We start from the raw sequence: 19188 nt of genomic DNA on the forward strand, positions 1-19188 counted from the left end.
TAACTGCGCGGTGAATCTTTATGATGGTATTTACAATAACCATAGACAATATCGTGGTATCATTGGTATTGCCTGTGTTATTATATTGTATTTCATGCATGGTATTACTATAATAAATATCTTATATATATAAATGATACTTATTGCGTATTAAACATACAGTCATACAGTTTACGTATTGATATAGGTATCATATTAAAATAATTATTTTTTAAAACAAATATGAGATTAGAAAAAAAAAACGTATTAGGTACCAAATTGGAAAACGTCTCCGAATCAAATTATGCATTGTTAACACGGATCAATGTGCAGTCTAGCTATAAAAAAAAAATAATTTCAATAGATAATTCTATCGGATGAACATTAATAGATTTACGATTTCTATTTGTTAATAAATGAGAAGCCGTGGGGAACTTCTGCAACAAAAGTGTTGTATTGTGAATTATGATAGAAAAAAATAAAAAATAGTATATATAAATTCAATAACGTGTCGCGCAACACCACATAGTCTATGATAAATTGTCTTGTAACGGCTTTCAATATCGCGTATGTATAAATGCGTATATTGTAATGTTTATTAAGTTTTAGTAAGTAAAAACGACGGAATTCATTAAAAATTAAAACATGAAAAGCTTATTGAAGTATAAATATTTTCGTAATTCTTATTAAGTCGAGTGTGTTTTGTAAGCCGGATTTGAAATCATCTTTTCCACCATGATACATATATAATCTTATGGTATATGAAGAGGAATACTTACAATGATATCCACGATTTTGTTTATATTTGGGGTTTCCGTTAATAATATTATGGTCGTTGTTTATTTTGGAAATTCATTATTAGTATAATAAAGTATAACAAACCGCCTTCACTGTGGAAAAATTAAATTTGCTCTTTGAAGAAACTCATCGCACGAGTAATATTATTATATTCTTTAGATATAATCTGCATACTGCGCGTTAATAAAACAAATAATAATATTATGTCGTCGACACACACACATATATATATATATATTATGATGTACGTCTTTCGTAACATATATCATATACACTCATTCATTTTATAGATATCTATTATTATTAGCTACAATGTTTGAAATATGAATTGTCTGCCAATGAGTAATAATATTAACATAATATGTAGTATTATTATCGAATAACGTTGAATATCTTATTTTCCAGGTGATAAAATGACGAACGAAGGAGTGGGAAAGTGGTATAGCGGTCGTTCGGTGTTCATCACCGGAGGTACCGGCTACATGGGAAAAGTGCTCATCGAAAAGCTGCTTAGAGACTGCGGCGACGTCCAGTTCATTTACGTACTGTGTAGACCGAAGCGAGGTTTCAGCCCGGCAGCCAGGATAGAGCAAATAAGGAAATTAGCAGTTGAGTGATTATATCTTAAACATTTACATTTTACAGGCCAAGTGGAAGAAAAATTTAAAAATAGTATGTTCGGAAGACATTGATAACACCTTAAAGTTCATTGTACCTATCTATTATAATAATCTGATGAATTTACATGATGAATTACATTATTTTTATCACTCTATCAATAATACTATTATAAAAGTTTATTCCCATTTCAACGTTTAAATATCCTAATATTGCAGTTCTGATTTTATGTGTCAATCAAAATAAATATAAACAATTGACTTGCTCAAATTTTCCTGTACCCATTTAAATTTTGTTTATTTAATTTTAGTGGTACCTACCTATTATTTATTTTACATAATATTATCGATGAGTGGTGATTTAATGGGTTTCTGTATTTTGTGACCTTATTGACGTATTAATAGCTTTTAATTTAATTAAATAATTAAATTACCTAGTAAAACGTTTATTACGTATTAAAACTATATAGTTAACCAAAAAAAACTGTAAATAAAAAAAATTAAAAATGATATCTCTCCCTGTTCTTAATCTAAAATTATTGTTCGTAAACTATTATCATAATATTATTATTTATTTATCACAAATTATAAATTTGTTTTCAATACCATTATAATACTTATTATACCTACTGTCTAACAGTTAAATACTTAGTGACCATATTATAATATTAATTATTTTAATGTTACAAATAATACATTGACATTACTTTAATTAATTTACTATATTTGTATAGTACATTTTTTTTAGGAAATCTAGTTCTCCATGTCAATTACTTTTGTTTTAATCGAATTATTAAGTAATATTTATAGAACCCATATACATTGTATTATAATTATTTAGTTTAATTTTGAAATACAGGCGGTATATCAGGTACCTATAAATAACTAAAAAACATTTCGTTATGATTACTGTGGCCAAGCCTGTGATCTGAAAATATTTTAGCTAGAGGGGATGAGGCTTTTATATATTATTTGTTGTTGCTCAATAAATGAAATCATATTTTCTGTATAATTTTTGTCTAGCTGATTTTGATATAGCAAGAGATTGACACATAAACGTATGTCTGTGAACGGTGTTTCACGTCTCTGGACCATTCACATATAATGTAATATTACTTTAATATACCTATGGCCTTCGGTGCATATAGTTATTATTATTATTTAGGATTTGATAAGATGTTTACGTACACTGCGTGCATCAGGTACCTGTTACACGGTTACACCTAAAACGACACGTATAGTTATATTGAAGAACGCCGTAATTATTTATTATATTTATCGTTTTCTTGAGGTCGTTGGTCGTATAGCGAGATACGTTTACGGACGACGATCAATGTAACATAATATTATAATAGGTAGTTATGTGTACACTATACGGTTTGTATTATAATAACACTTAAGTTAGGTACAGCTGATTATAAAAGTGTCGAAAGTAAAAGTGACTTTAATATTTGTGTATAAATGTGTATAAGCGCAGGAGAAATTGTTGTTTATGACAAATATAACGACATTTAATAATCAGTTATAGAGTCCAATAAAATAAGGTCATTAGGTATACAAACATAAATTAACAGTCATCAAGTATAACGGCGTAGATATAAGGGTATGTATAGTAACCTTCGAAAAACTATATATTATTACATAGGTCATTAAACCCAAATAAACATAAATATAGATGCTAATATTTTACTTCATAGTACGCATTTATATATTTTGTAATTAGGACAGAATTGCAGAAGACACATTATATAGGCCTAAAAAATAAAAATATACAAACACTTATGCATTCAAAATATGTACTAACATTTTTTTAACGGTTTAATAAAATATATAATAAGTTCTGAAATAAGAACAAAATTAAATAAGTCAGGAACAATACCTCTAAATTGGTACGTGTTCACATTCAAACACTCAGTTGATTTACCACCACTGTAGTTGAGGAAAATTTTTGGAAAAAATAACACAAATTAAAAAATATGCTTCAAAAAGCAAAATATACGAAAATGGGCCACATAAAATTATAGATATAGCTTTTTCGTGACATGAAACAAATTAGGTAGTTTCTAGGTGGCTTTTTTTTAAAAAAAAATATGCAAATGCTATAGTAGAAGTCCAATATAGCATGTAAGTAACCGATGGGTCTTGTTTTGTTTTTCAAAGGTGTTCGACCGTTTGCGCATCGAGTGTCCGGAAAGATTGAAAAAAATCAAAGCGATGGAAGGTGATTTGGGCCAACCTGGGCTTGGATTGAGTGACGAAAACAAATCGATTCTTATCAACGAAGTGTCAATCGTTTTTAACGGAGCGGCGTCGTTGCGCTTGGAATCCGGTCTGAAGGATGCGATAAGACATAACACAACTGGAACGAAACACGTGTTGGACTTGGCCGTTCAAATGAAAAAATTGGCGGTAACTTAGACTTAAACACTAAGAATATAGAATAATAACAGCAGTACAGTACACATTAGTGCATTAGTGTTTTCGGTTTTGATGATGTGTACAATGTACATATTATATAGTGCACATACTGCACAATGTACCCAACTTACAATAATATTGTCGTCATCAGTGGTGTTAAATATATAACTTTTGTATTTGTGGGCGTGAGCGCGCGCGCGTGTGTGTGTGGAAGAGAGTTAAATTAAAATTCTAAATTTTTTACGAAAGATATGATTTTTAAAATATTTAAAATGCCCTATAAAAGGTGACTATAATAGTGCATGAAAAATAATTGTATAAGTTAAATCTAAATTTAAAGTCCTAATGTTATAAAATAACTACAGATTATAATACATTTATTAACTAAATAATACACTCGATTTCAAAATAGCATTCTAAAGTAATTAAATATTTATATAAATTAATTTGTATGTATCTTCTACAGTAATGATAGGAATAATGTGTTCTACTACTATGTGAAATTGACAAGTGATAGTGAGTTTGGTGATTAGATATACATCTATTATCGATATTATCATCAATAGGTATTATATTATATTTACTATACTGAATATAGACATATAGTAAGCTGTATTCTATTATGCAATTTTTATTATTTCATTTTTGCTAAGTATAGATTTACTGATATTGGCCACTAACAATGATTATAAATTTCAGGAATTTAACTTTTGAGACGTTTCTAGAAGAAAATCTCCAAATTTTAATTTAAAAATTAAATTAGAACAACTATGTTTAATAAATTAAAACTAATTTGTTTACGAAATTTATAAAAATTCCTGAAATTGAAGTTTGATATTTTAAAAATGTGTATATTTATTTCTAATGTTTCTATAATAGTCCTAAACGCTCTTGTCGAATTCGATCATTGTCGTAGTATAGTCGAATACGATCAGTGTGACAGTGTATATATCATTCTTTAGATATTATTTAGATGTCCATTAAATATTGCAGTGTGTCATTCAATCAATAAATTTGTTATATGACTTATTGGTATCGATAATACAAAATTATAAAATAAACATTTTGCTTTGCCCGTTAAAAAATCTTATTATCACATTGAGAGTGAATACGAGATGGGTATTCAGTTTCCGTAAAAAAAAGCCGGTATAATATTGTACACATAATTAATGGAGTACCACATTGCAGTTTGACGCGATTATCGATTTGATTTACGACAGTGAAACGGCGAAATTTTATTTCGACAAGGACGGGTTTTTTTTTGTTTTCATAATATTCAACAATATTAAATGTATTAAAATGTAACGATATTGTTGCTTTAGTCGTTTGTCCATTTGTCCACGGCTTTCTGTCATTGCGAGTATGACACACTCGACGAAACGATTTATCCATCGCCGGCCAATCCGGAGGACGTCATGCGCGCTGTCGAATGGATGGACGATCATACGATTGAAATCATCACGCCTAGGTAACGTAATACAAGTGTAGGCGAGGTAATGATATTTTTTAAACTTTTTTGGGTTGAGTTTATAGAAGCCAACATTAATTTATAAACTTAAGTCGAGTAAATTACATTTTGTTACATAAACGATAACAGTTTAAAATAATACAAATAATAAATATCACTGAACGAAAGCAATATTATAGTACCTACAATAATAAGAAATAATTTGCTTATATAATTATCTATATCATTATGATGAAAATACTTAATAATTGGTTCATTTTTTAATTTTATCTATGGATAGTACCCAAGTACAATAACGTGCTTATATTTATAATAATGCGTTATTAAACTTGCCTGAAAGTTATCAAAAATAAGTGATTTTCATTGAACAATTATTTTATCTAACGGCAACCAAAAGAGGTGAATTTAAGAAATGCATACTTAAATTCCTAGTATTAATTATCATCAACAATAATTTGATTATAATTTTTATCATTAGATTGTTTAAAAATAAACGTAATTTAAACGTAATCATATATATTATATGTATATAAAATATATATGATTACGTTTAAATATAATATATATGATTGAAAATAATTATTTATTTATCAAGTAAATGTTAATAAAAATCAATAAAATAAAATTACTAAAAATTAAATGTAAATAAAATAAAATTGACTTAACCTTTAATTTATTACCTCGTATGTGTCTAACGTTGGCAAGATAATATAACACATATTATATGCGTTCATGAATATAATTATTATTTTGACTATTGGTTATGCAGTTTTCAAGATCATGTAATGTATTTAGAACAACTAAGTATACTTATACACCACCGTTTTGTGTCTTTATTTATAATTATTTGTCACTTGTTTTCTTACTTGTCAACTAAACATTGTAATGGAGATTGAGAACTCACATATTGATGTTTATGAAAAAAATCAATTTATAAAAAAATACGTCATATATGAATTGACAAATTTACAACAAATTATATAATCCATATACGTAGTATACCTATCTATTTATTAATTACCTAGACAGGTATTATTTGATATTAATTATGTTTAAAAAAGAATTCGTTCAAATTATACAAGTAAACAACTATTTAAATGATCAGTTATTAATTTATAAATTTAAGTAATTGGTTTTCACAATAATATAAATTTTAATATTAATTTATTTATAATTTTTCTAAACAGTATTGAGTTTAACATTTTCTTATCCACTACTGTCTATCTTCAATAATTAAACAATTATACTGTTGTATACTCCGGTAAGGCAGTAATTATTGTTCAACATACAAATTTAAAATATTATAAACAAATACTATTGAAAATTAAAGAAATTATTATTTTCTTACAAGTAATGTGTTTAAATAATTATTATATGAAAACAAATAATACTTAATACGTATATGAAAGTACATTATATTATTATGTATTGGACGAAAATTTAATTTAGAGATTTAGTTGATAGAGTTAAATAATAATCAAATATCTGTGGATTTTGCAAACAAAATAATTTTAAAATAAGCATAAATCATATTTTTCATAAAACGATTCTGCGCGAAACTGGACCAAATCCAAAAATATGATCAATGTAACGAAAGTTACTGTGCTTTAAATTTCACGGTTATTATTGTTATTGTTTTTTTTTTTTGTAATTTGTTGAATGAATTTTCAACCTGGCAACTGTTAAGAAATATTACAAATTTTGTCTTTTTTAAATCTATATAGAAACTTTTTGACTTCACCAGGATAAAATTTATGGTTAATTTAAAAAAAATCGAATCATAATTTACACTGTTAAATAATAGATTTTTTGTTTAAATATTCAAAAAAGGTATCGTCAAAATTTGAACTTAAAAGTTAAGATAACCATAAAAAAATTGTGATAATCTAAAAATTTGCCAGTATTACTGAGAATTTATAAAATTAAATTTTAATGTTATATAATAACCTAACTTAATGGTTTATTACGAAGAAATAATTTAATTGACTAGTTTAATATATTTTTTTTTTTTATCGACATTGCATCATGATATTTTTAAACTTAAAGTAGGCACACATCATAATAAACGCCTAACCTCTGCAATAGGTTTTTTTCGGAAGCTATTAATGACAATATATATCCATCAGTTCAGAGAATAATATAATTAGCTATCAATTATTTATTTTTATTTCGCCACGGGGCGAGCAAACCGGTTAGCCTGAGTATCGTGGACTCAGTGATGGTGTTAGAGAAAATAAACGACTAAATAAATACAATTAATAAAAATGTTCAAATAACGTAATTATTCTAAAGAATCAATGGGATCGTAACATATAATTGTTCTACGGTTAACGGTATTCAACTAATTAAAATTAATCGATTTCAGATTGCTCGGGCCCCATCCGAATTGCTACACGTACTCCAAGAGGTTGGCGGAATCATTGGTCAGCCAATACGCTAACCGGATTCCGATATCTGTGGCCCGACCATCGATCGGTAAGTTTATACATCGATATCGTATATTGTTCGTCATACTGACCTAAAGCTTAACACCGATGCAGTATATGCACTCACGCTGGAATCGATAGCCACCGCGGACGACCTGCATCAGCTGCAGGTTGCGGTAACAGCAACAGTCTTATATTATTGTATAATGCGTTGGTTCGAATAACGTAAATTTTCCTGTCGCGTATTATAGTGACGCCTGCGTTCAGAGAGCCCGTTCCCGGATGGGTGGACAGCTTAAACGGTCCGGTAGGAGTCATCGTGGCTGGTGGCAAAGGCGTGATCCGGTCCGTGTTGTGCAGTCCGGATTACGAAGCGGAAGTGGTGCCCGTAGATATTGCGATTAACGCTCTGATTTTGATCGCTTGGAAGAGAACAATGATCAAGTAAATATTAAAATATATTATATTGCTCCTGTTCTGTCTGTTTGGCGCGTGATAAATTATCATTATAATAATACATTATATATAATATATGATATATGTATTATTATAAATCGACCGGCCAACGATGTGAACATTTTGATCACCGGAAAAGCCCACTAACATCGAACAAGAAATAATATATACATACAGTTTAGGTGGTCCGTCAGCCAGGCGGCTGAATTTAAGTTTAAAAATTTGTAGAAAATTATTAAGAATTTTTAACACAACATCTTAACCCCGAAATTAATGTTTTTATCTTTTGGTATGCTGGACTGATGACACCCTGATGCTCGTTTTTCTATTATATTTTGAAATTAAGCCTAAATATCATATTTAAATACTCAATTAACAAAAATATTTTTAACCGTAATAGTTAAAATACCCGACACTATTTAAATATAAAGTTAAATAAACAAATCTATAAAAAGCAAAAAGCATGTAAAAGTTAATAATATAATTTTACTTAATTTTTTCAAAATTGATTAGAATTAATCATTACAGTTTCCACATTTAAAGTGCATGAATAATTATAATTATATCTCTAGTTATAAATAGTTTATTATTGGATATTTTATCTAAATTCATTCGATAGCCGTGAATTTGATTAAAAAAAAAAAAAAAATGTTTTTTAATAATATTTCATATGTATTTTTATTTTACCCAAAATACTTACATAATATAGAATGTCAGTAGAGCATCCTGAAAAATAAAAACATAAATTTTGGGTTATGTGTTTTATTAAAAATGTCGAATTTTCGGTTACCAATATTTACTCATTGATAAGTAACTTTTGATATAAATTTAAATTTAAAATTTTTAATTTGGGATGTCAGGCTATTGTACTTCATAGGGTTTTCTTTTATTTCTGTGACCATGCTTTATATATAATAAGTAATAATAAATTAATTTTGAATGTGGCAATTAATAATTTGATTATAATTCATATATTATAGTATACAATAAATACTTAAACATTTTTTGACAAAAATATTTTAGGTTTTAGTATATAGATAAATGATATATTATTACAATTTTAATTTGTAGTCATATACAATGCATTTTTAGTGCAATTTGTTTGATTTGTTACAAGTAATAATGTTTTTAATTGTCAATGTTGATTGAACGATGGGACATTTGATTAAGTACTGACTGTTTTATTTAAAACCATATGTCATCTCTGAAGATACGATACAGGATGATGCATTAGAGTTTAGGAATTTATGAGCTTTTACACATGTACCTATATACATTAAGCTGTAAAACATATGTAATTTACGTTAACGTACGTAATTTATATATTTTGATATGTTTTTTTCTGAATACGTCAAGAGAAATGAATATTTTTTTTGTTGTTTTTATCGTTTTATTTATTTGATAATTTAAATACTATTATTAACGTAACGAATTTACGATAATCCGAAGTTCTTATATAAAATTAATAATTATTATAAAATTGAAAAATAAAATGACACGGAGAACTTATTATCATAATTTATAGCCTGTTCTATAATACGCTAGTTGTTGTTTTATTTTATTGTTGTTTAAACAAAATACGTTTTGGATTTACTTAAGAGGAGCATGCAACGTACAAAATTCACCTTTGGAAAATTGACTTTGTACTATACATTTGATTTGAGTTTAAAGCCTCTCTACATGCTTATTGATCGCTATAGGTATATTTTATTTTCACCCGAATATCTAACTGTCAATACAATTTCGTAATGTATTTATAGAATTATTTAATAGAAAAAAATAATTGAATGAAATATTAATGACGAAGAATAAATACGTTGAATTGTTATAGTAACGAAATGGACGATATGGTGCCGTGTTACAATATATCCAAAGGAGACATTGTTCACTTGACTTGGGGTGAAACTTTGGCCAAAGGAAAACGGTACGCATATGAGTATCCATTCGACGCAGGTCTATGGTACCCCAACGGATCGATAAGGACCAACAAACTGGTGCACTATTTCATAGTGTTCTGGCTGCAGGTCGTGCCGGCCTACTTGATCGACGGAATCATGGTGTTGGCCAGGCAAAAGACATTGTAAGTAAACATTACAGGGATCCGATACTGTCCGTTATTTAGGGGTTGAAAGTTGTTGATTTTCTAAGTGTATACATATGCGTGTGCTAGTAAGTTGTTATCATTAACGTGCGTGACTGTGCGTAAAATAAAAAGCGGAGCGCTACCGCATGTGCACGTACACGTCAATACGCCGCTACACGAATATTAAAATAATGTTGTCAAAAGTATCAATCTCTATTGCCAATTAGTATTAATTAACCTATTAAGAGCTTAAAATTTCGATTTTAAAAAGGTGGAGATTTCATTTTCAAGCCAATTCCACAATGAATTCAAACATGTTTTCAGGAGTTTAAAGTTGTATTAGATGATCGGGATAGTTTAATAGATAATTTATTGACATAAGATAAGTGTAAAATGTACGCAGACGGGAACGAATCGTTTTGACCTTAATACAATCATATCACTTTATCGCTGAACCAACATACGTAACGTATACGTATTATGGATGGGATAGTTAAGTGTCTATAATACAAAAAACGAATTGAGTATTTTTTTTAGTAAAATGGTTTTAAGTTAAGCTTAAGAATAACCCAGTGAAATCCAAACCACTTACTTTGCCGATTTTAAAAACCACATTGACACTACATATTCACATGTATTGCATATTTAGCATGGTACGTGTTCAGAAGAGGATTGCGGTCGGCATGGAAGTGTTGCAGTACTTTACCATGCGCAGTTGGAACTTCAAAATCGAAAACACTAAAGCGTTAATAAACGGTCTGAATGAAGCGGACATGAAAAAATTCTTCATTCAGAACACCGATGTTGACATTGAAAAGTACATGATCCAAGTGTTATTGGGTGCTCGTCAATATTGCATGAAAGAGCCTCTTGCAAATCTGGACCGGGCGAGATTTCATCTAAAACTGTGAGTCATATTATGTACCTATATATATAAATACTCTAAATACTTGATAATAATTAATTTAATAAGTAACACTCATTATTTCCAAAACTATTAACGTTTATGTTGATATTATTTTTTATCACATTATTTTAAGTCGTGACAAAAGAATATTTTACCTTTTTTTCTTATAATTCTTATAAGTATTTTAGGTCTAGTTGAGTGGATTATGTATAGGGTCAAAATTTGTGTGCATCTATGATTAAATATTTATAACTCATAATAAGTTATTCGTTCAAAATTCGAATTTTAAACATCATTATATAACTTAAAAAAAAAATAAAAATTTTTAAAAATGGTTTTGATAAAATATATTAAAAATATAGATGCTCTAAAAAAGATTGTTTTGTAAAAAAACTTAGAATTATTGGAAAAGAAAAAAGTTTGCTGTATGTTATACGTTATGTTTTTTTACGTTAAATGATCACTGTATGCAGTTAATAAAAATAATATATCGTTCATTACAATATTAAGAGTTAAGACACGTTCTTTAATAGTCGATTAATATAATGATTATATAATATACAGCGAGTAAATTAATTGGAAAGTCAGTAACTGTAATTCGAAAAATAATGCGAATATTCATATGCAGTTTTTTTCAATGTAATATATGACTAATAGCATACCTTTTATAATGGTGTAAAATAAAAATGTCAAAAACCACTTACGTTTTTTTTTTTTGAAAATTCAAGTTGTAATATGAAAAAATAAACAATTTTGAAATTCGTTTAATTATGAATTAACGAAGAAACTTTTATTTTAAAAATATAGCATAGTAATATGTTATGGTAAAATTGTATGGTTTTCACACTTTGATAATTTATTTGGTATAAAGATTATAAACAGTATACAACTCGTTGATATTTTTTAATTTATTTTTATAACAGATAAATACCATTTTTACGTACTCAGGAATAATAAATTTCATTTTGTTAAGTTAATAAGGAGAAATGAAATAAACATTTAAATTATTAAACTATCTAATGTTAAATTAAGTTATTTACGCATTTACATTATGCACTGATAGAATCTTAACATAATAGGTAACAATAAAGATACAATATAATATCACTATATCAATAACCTCGCAAAAGTATAATTAATATTTAAATATTTTCAAAACATTTTAGGCAAATTATAATTTAAATATAACACACTTAAACTTTTTTCAGACAAGACTATAAATAATTTAGACCACAATAGAGTTAAAATTAGCAGTGGATAGTGAACATATTGAACGATATTATAAAAATAAATATTAAATGCAATTTCCATGAATAGTGAATCTATTTTTTAGGTAGGTTTACCTAGAATTATAGTTACAAAATCATAATACAATTTTATCATATAATAATTATGATGCTGTATTTTTTTAAATAGAATTTCTTCCTTTCATTCAAAATTAAACTGATTTCAAAATTATTGTTTTTTCTCCATATTAAAAATAAATAACGCTACAAAATGGTTATTTTCAAATTTTTAAAAAATTACATTGAATGTATATAAACATTGAAAAAAACTGAATTACAATATCTACATTATATTTCGAATTACAGCAACTGACTTTCCAATTAATTCACATATACCTACGCACATATCTACTGTGTTCAACGGACGGTTAGTTGTGTTATAATATATCAATGATATAATGTCTATTTACCATACGCCCAAAGCTGTAAAAACGAGAAAATTATTCTAAACGAAATGTTCTCATGAAAACCAAATGTTTGAATTTTTGTCTAATTTAATTTAATAACTAATTATTTGAATTCTTTACGAATCTTAATGATGTTAACAATTAAAAAATGTGTTACAGTGTACTTGCCGTACACACGCCATAATAATGTTTGTAAATATTATACATAACTTCCGTTGCGGTTGAAAATAAAATTATAAATTAACCATCAGCGTGACTATTATACGCAATAAAAACATTCATTCTTCCTTATACGCTGTGGTTAGTTCTGTCATAAGAGTTATACCTTCTACACTAATACAGTCGGTTATTATCAGATAGCGTTGATCGTTAAACTTAGATAATGTCCTATAACGATTTTAAAAACGTTTTTTTTTTTTGTTCGATGTGATTATATATATATACCAGTGATTTTCTTATTGGGTGTCGCTGCGTACTGATACATCTCGAGCACAATCTCGGTGTGAAACGATATTTTAAAATGTTTTGAAAAATTAAATAATAAACAACAAACAATAACAGGTAACAAAATAATAATTGTTTTCTAAATATATTTTTTGTCTTTTGAGGTTTAATTTTCGATTATTCTCGATAAGTATGAATACACTGTTCTAAATTAATAAATTATATTTTCATGTATAAACAATAATAGTTTTTTTTTTTATTTCTGAGATATATTAACCTACTTAAATTAGATAATAATAGGAATCAAGGGCGCCCGCATGGGGGTTCAAGGGGGCAATGCCTTCTGATATTTATGTTATTATAATAATTTTTTTATCATTTGTAAAAAAAAATAAAAAATTGTATGTGCTGTATTATCAGAGAATATACATATAATGTACGTATTGTATAGTGATAAGCGCCATGTGAATATATTGCATAACATTCTGTGGTTTAAACATCTGATAAAATCAAACGATAGTAATAATATCCAGCAGCAACGGAGGTAGAGGTTTAATAAAAATGTATTTATATTTATTTTTATTTGAAGACTAATTATCCTAATTTTTTATAAAATTAGTTAATTAGTATAATATTAATAAAAAATAAATAGCTTATGAGTTATAAGTTTATAATATTAATTTTTAGGACTATTGCAGTCTTATACAATACATTATAATTATGTATATATTGCCCCCCTCCCTCGGTAAAAATGTCTGCGGACCCCCTTCATAAGAATTATCGAATTAAAATAATATGCCTAAGAATTTATTTGACAAACCTCATTTATATTTATGTTAGAAAAGTTGTAAAAATAAATACGATATCTCTTATAATAATTTTTTTTTCAAAGATAAGTACTTACTATCTGCACGTTAGTTATATTAAATAACAATGTAATTGTTGAACAATAAAAAATAAATCGAAAGATAAAATATAATAAAATGAGGTACCTACCCAGAACATTTTACGAGCTAAGTATGATCAAATATATTTGGTATTTTTTTTTCTCAATAGATAATTAACCGATATATCCTTGAAATAAGTCTCATAAAATATTTGACTCTAGAACTTAGATTGGCTAGATATGGGGGTGTGTAAATATTTGAAGTAATATTGATAAGAATTGCATCCCCTCTCCATTAACATTAGAAATAACGCGCACAATTTTAGCAAAGTTTATATTATTTGTTTAATGGGTACACACATCAAACTGTAAGTTTACCTTACCAGTAATAGCTTTTTTTGTTCAGGAGGTACAAATAATTGTAAGCAAATCGATATTTGTAAAACTGATTGTTGCAACATCGTTAACCGTATAGTACTTAGCTGCTGTTAATATATATATATATACATCAGTTTATTATCGATCACGAGTGCAGTTGACCTCAACCAGTGTATCTCTCGAGGAATATTTTTTATGGGTTATTGTACGTCAACACTAAATGAAAAAAAAAAATAATGCAACAGACTCGTATAATACCTATATACCTATATAAAAACTGAAATAATGTTCCATTTCTGCGATAAAACCGTAAAATTCCTATATTTTTTTTTACGTTCAATCCGCGCGACCGCCTACGCTATTATAGATACCTACCTACGCTATAACAATAATAATAAAAATATATTTCATATTTTCAGGTTATATTGGCTGAATTTGGTCACACAACTGTTGTTCGGATTTTTCCTCTTGTGGGTGTTTGTACGTGCGTTCGATTCTTTCAAGTTTTTGTTGGACTCCACTACGAGTTCGTTCACAAACGTACCAATCATTGGATCGTTAATACCGAAATGATGTACCTACTGCGAACAACCATATTATTATTATTATTATTATATCACTAAATCGCAATACTGTTATTGCGTGTGTAGATTGCACGCATAATAATTCACACATAATTATTATATTACATATTCTGTATAGATTGTTAGTGTACACAATTTTTTTTACTACTGTAGAATGGACGATCATATTATTATATTATATTTTATAGATTTTATATTATGTTATAATATTTAAAATTATACGCGTATTGTGTGGCTGATACGACAAATCATAGTTTGTTTTTTAAGTATTTTGATTTTCTTCATGTGGTTTTATTTTTTTTTTTTTTAGTTTAAGTTATTATTATTGAATACTCATATTATATATTTTTTTTATATAATACTAAAATGTAATCGCACTGCAGTTTGAATGCAATTCACAATGTTTCATGGGATTTGAATAATTATTTTATTTATTAGTATTAAATATAACAAAAATAATAAAACAAAGAAGAAGAATTCGTTTTTATTCAAATTGTTTTTGTGTACCTATACTGTTATTGTGTTCTATACTAACAGTAAATACTATGCAAAATATTTATGTTATTACTTACGCGGTGTATTGATGCGTTATAACTTATGAGCACAAATTGTATACGGGACGGATTAGGTATTTCAATTTTTTGTAACTCAAGCTAAATTGATGAACTGTAAAAAAAATAATTGTGGGCATACAAAATGATGCGAGAAAATCAAATCTATTAAACAATAATTTTTTCTTTATTTTAATAATTCCGGCGTGTTTCTATTAGTATTATTTCGATTAATTTAATGTCATTACACATAGAATACGAAGACAACCATCAAAACATAATAGATTTCGCTTATTTTATATTTGTAGGATCGTATTGTTCCATAGTCGACTTGCTGTCGAACAAAAAACAATTCCATCACCGTGGTTCGTTAAATAACATTGAAACTCATCGTTACGCATGATTTAACACTGTCACATAATACATTTTATTATGAAAGATGAGTCGATTTTTGTTCTCGTTGTTTGTACAACATAGTAATATATAATATTTTATATGATTTATTGTCTGCAATATTCTAGAACCGCATCTAACAAGTGGTATTTGTTTTTTAGTACTGTATAAAGCTTTCTAATTATATTGGACTTTGAATATTTTTAAAAGGATACATATTGTACTATAATAAAGAACATTTTTTTTTTTTTGATACGTCAATTGTTTAGAATTATGTTTATAATATTCGTTATAATGAACACGCTACGTGGCAGTATAATTAAACGATGAATGCCACTCACAAGTTCGACTCTCTCCAATGTATCAAGGAATGCAAAAAAAAAAAAAAAACTGCAAATAGTCATCTATAATCACCAAGCAGTACTGTTTTCAAAATAGATACTTTTAGATTTGAAATTAATAATTAAGTATTATTGAATATTACGGAATTTAAATTATCGACCATTTTACCCTTAAATAAAAATAAAAATTTATAAGTACATACAATGCTAAAAGTTTCTAATTTTTTTTCCAACTAAAAATTATTTTAGAGAAAAATTAAAATTTTCAATAAATATATATATCTAAAACTTAACGGAATCGTAACACGATTCTTGTTAATTATATCAACAAAAATGTCTACAACCATCAACATTTTATAGTTTATGTTAGGTGTTATCAATAAAAAAAAAAAATAAAAATCTGTAAAATATAAATAGTATCTATAGGATGTAAATGCTCACCTTTCCATCGCGTAAATGACGGCCCCTACAAAGGAATTTTTCTTTTAAAATTTTGACGAATATAAATTTGTTAGACTGTAATTAAAGTTAGGATGGTGTGTTATAAATAATATTTCATTTTATTATAATATATAAAATTGTGGTGATAAAATTTTAAGTAGAAAGGAAAAACAATTTAACGATTTAAAAATAGTAAGATCTATTTATCTCATCTATACGAACGGATAACTGCAGAACAGTAGTAGGTATGTAATAAATAATAATATACAATCATATTTTTAAGAATTAATTGGATTAAATAATCCAATATTCATAAAAAGTGTTTCGTAAATGTATTCGAATACTTTTTTGAAAACGGAATTCGGTGAATGTATCAATTATCATCCCAGCGTTTTAAACATTAATTAATTATTAAATTTGCTTAACATCTAGTTTTAGAATAGTTTATTATATTTTTGTACCAAAATGAATATTATTTGGGTCATAAATTGTTTTTAAGGTTTATCTTATGCGATTTATAAGCCAGTTTTTATTGTTATTAATCGAGTTTCGATCAGTGATAGTTATTTACAAATAACACATTTTCACACTTGCATTGGACTTGCTTGCAGGATTATAAGAAATCAAACATGCCTTCAAAAGTTAAAACGTTTTTAATTTTTGTAATAATGTATTATAGATATATAACGTTTATTTCAATAGCATTCCTGTAAAACGCTTAACCCACGAGTAGTAAAACTATAATTAAATAAATGCTAAAACATTTTTTTACAGCGATTATTTTTATTCTATATATACATACTCGTATATGTACAGGCTTCTGGTTAAATTAATAATATTTATTGGGTAAGTTAAGTTAAGTTAATAGAAAAATATTTGAAAGAAAAATTCAGTTAATGGTTAATTATTTTTTTGAACTAAATCGAGTTAAGAGTTTTATAGAAACTAACAATTAGCGTACTTAAATTAATATAATTATTAATTTGTAATAGATATAGTTTAAAATAATAAAATAATGGATCACGGATGTGGGAAATTACATAATATTCTACTATATGTACTTAATATGTTAATTAATATCATTATAACGAACAAATTTTATATTTTGTTCTTTCGAACAGCTGTACACATGACTTAGTATTTATTTTTATAAGCATGGATTATTACTTAATATTAAGATAACATTTTTAAATGTCAGAATAGTGCAAATAGTAGAAAAAATTAGTGTATCAATACCAACAGTAAAGTAAATTACATTTAGGAATTACACTATTTATTTCTTGTTTTTTATCATCATACGAGTACATTAATAATTATATTATTATTGTATTATTGGTATTTCTCTATCTATTCATAAACATAACTTAGCTTTTAATGAAAATAACTCGTTATGTTTTTAAGTCGATAAACGATGAATAATGTTAGTACAAATCAATAAGTTAAAAATTAAATATATAAAAAAAATAAGTTGAAAAGTTAAAATTACTTGACTTTGACTTATTTATTTTTTACGACCAGAATTGTATAAAGAATATTTAATATCATCTCCTTTACTTGTCATTTTTCTTAAATTTGTATTTTTGTTTTAGAGCTTCTACCCTATTCGTATTATTTGTAGACAAAAGACATAATTTAGAGTTTGGTTCAATAAAAATTATACAGCCCTTTCCAATCATTTTTATACCCACAAACTTTCCAAAAGCGTAAAAAGAAATTATAAATATAATTGTAATTGTATACATGCATGGTAAGTGCTGGGTCACCGTCATGAAATGGTTTTGTGATGCTGTGAGACGAAGACCATTCGTCTGGTCGAAAAATTACTAATGATTAAACATTGTACACAATTTGAGCTAAAAAATTGACATTTACTTAAATCATTACTTATTATCTCGTTTATGTCTAGAATTATTTATACCATTAAACCCAAATTGGGTTGTCTGTTTTTAAAAAAAATTAATAATTTCGTAAAGCTTACTCGGAGTTTTTTTCTATAAGTGACTTTTATTTTTATTCTTTTGGCGTCAAGAGCATTACGATGAAAAAATGACAACTTTCATTTACAGATTTTGTACTTTTAGACGCATGTGCAAATGATCGTGTAGGGTTTTAGAGTATAGATAAGGACGTTGATATGGTCTACACGTGTAGCGGGTAGCGGGTAAGCTGCGTATGATCTACTTTTATCTGAACAGTACTAATTTCAGACATGGTACGCATAACTCCCATGGGAAACATGTGTATATTTTTATTTTATTTTATAATAGTTGAGTTGATAATTTAAAAAAAAAAAAAACTCTGTTACCAGTAACCGAATCATCCGAA

At 26.9% G+C, this 19188-nt stretch overlaps 1 protein-coding gene across 1 annotated transcript in view; it reads left to right on the forward strand.

Moving 5' to 3' along the window:
- LOC113556323 (putative fatty acyl-CoA reductase CG5065) overlaps positions 1–15417 on the forward strand; it is a 39447-nt gene extending 24030 nt beyond the window's left edge. The window contains exons 2-9 of the mRNA XM_026961192.2: positions 1183–1385; positions 3555–3803; positions 5135–5280; positions 7646–7755; positions 7958–8150; positions 9994–10242; positions 10895–11152; positions 14973–15417. Coding sequence (XP_026816993.1) covers positions 1191–1385; positions 3555–3803; positions 5135–5280; positions 7646–7755; positions 7958–8150; positions 9994–10242; positions 10895–11152; positions 14973–15126 — 1554 coding nt within the window. The 5' untranslated portion in view covers positions 1183–1190 and the 3' untranslated portion in view covers positions 15127–15417. The remainder of the gene's footprint in view (positions 1–1182; positions 1386–3554; positions 3804–5134; positions 5281–7645; positions 7756–7957; positions 8151–9993; positions 10243–10894; positions 11153–14972) is intronic.
- The last annotated feature ends 3771 nt before the right edge of the window (positions 15418–19188 follow it).

The sequence above is a fragment of the Rhopalosiphum maidis genome, chromosome 3, assembly GCF_003676215.2.
Source record: "Rhopalosiphum maidis isolate BTI-1 chromosome 3, ASM367621v3, whole genome shotgun sequence".
NCBI lineage: Eukaryota > Metazoa > Arthropoda > Insecta > Hemiptera > Aphididae > Rhopalosiphum > Rhopalosiphum maidis.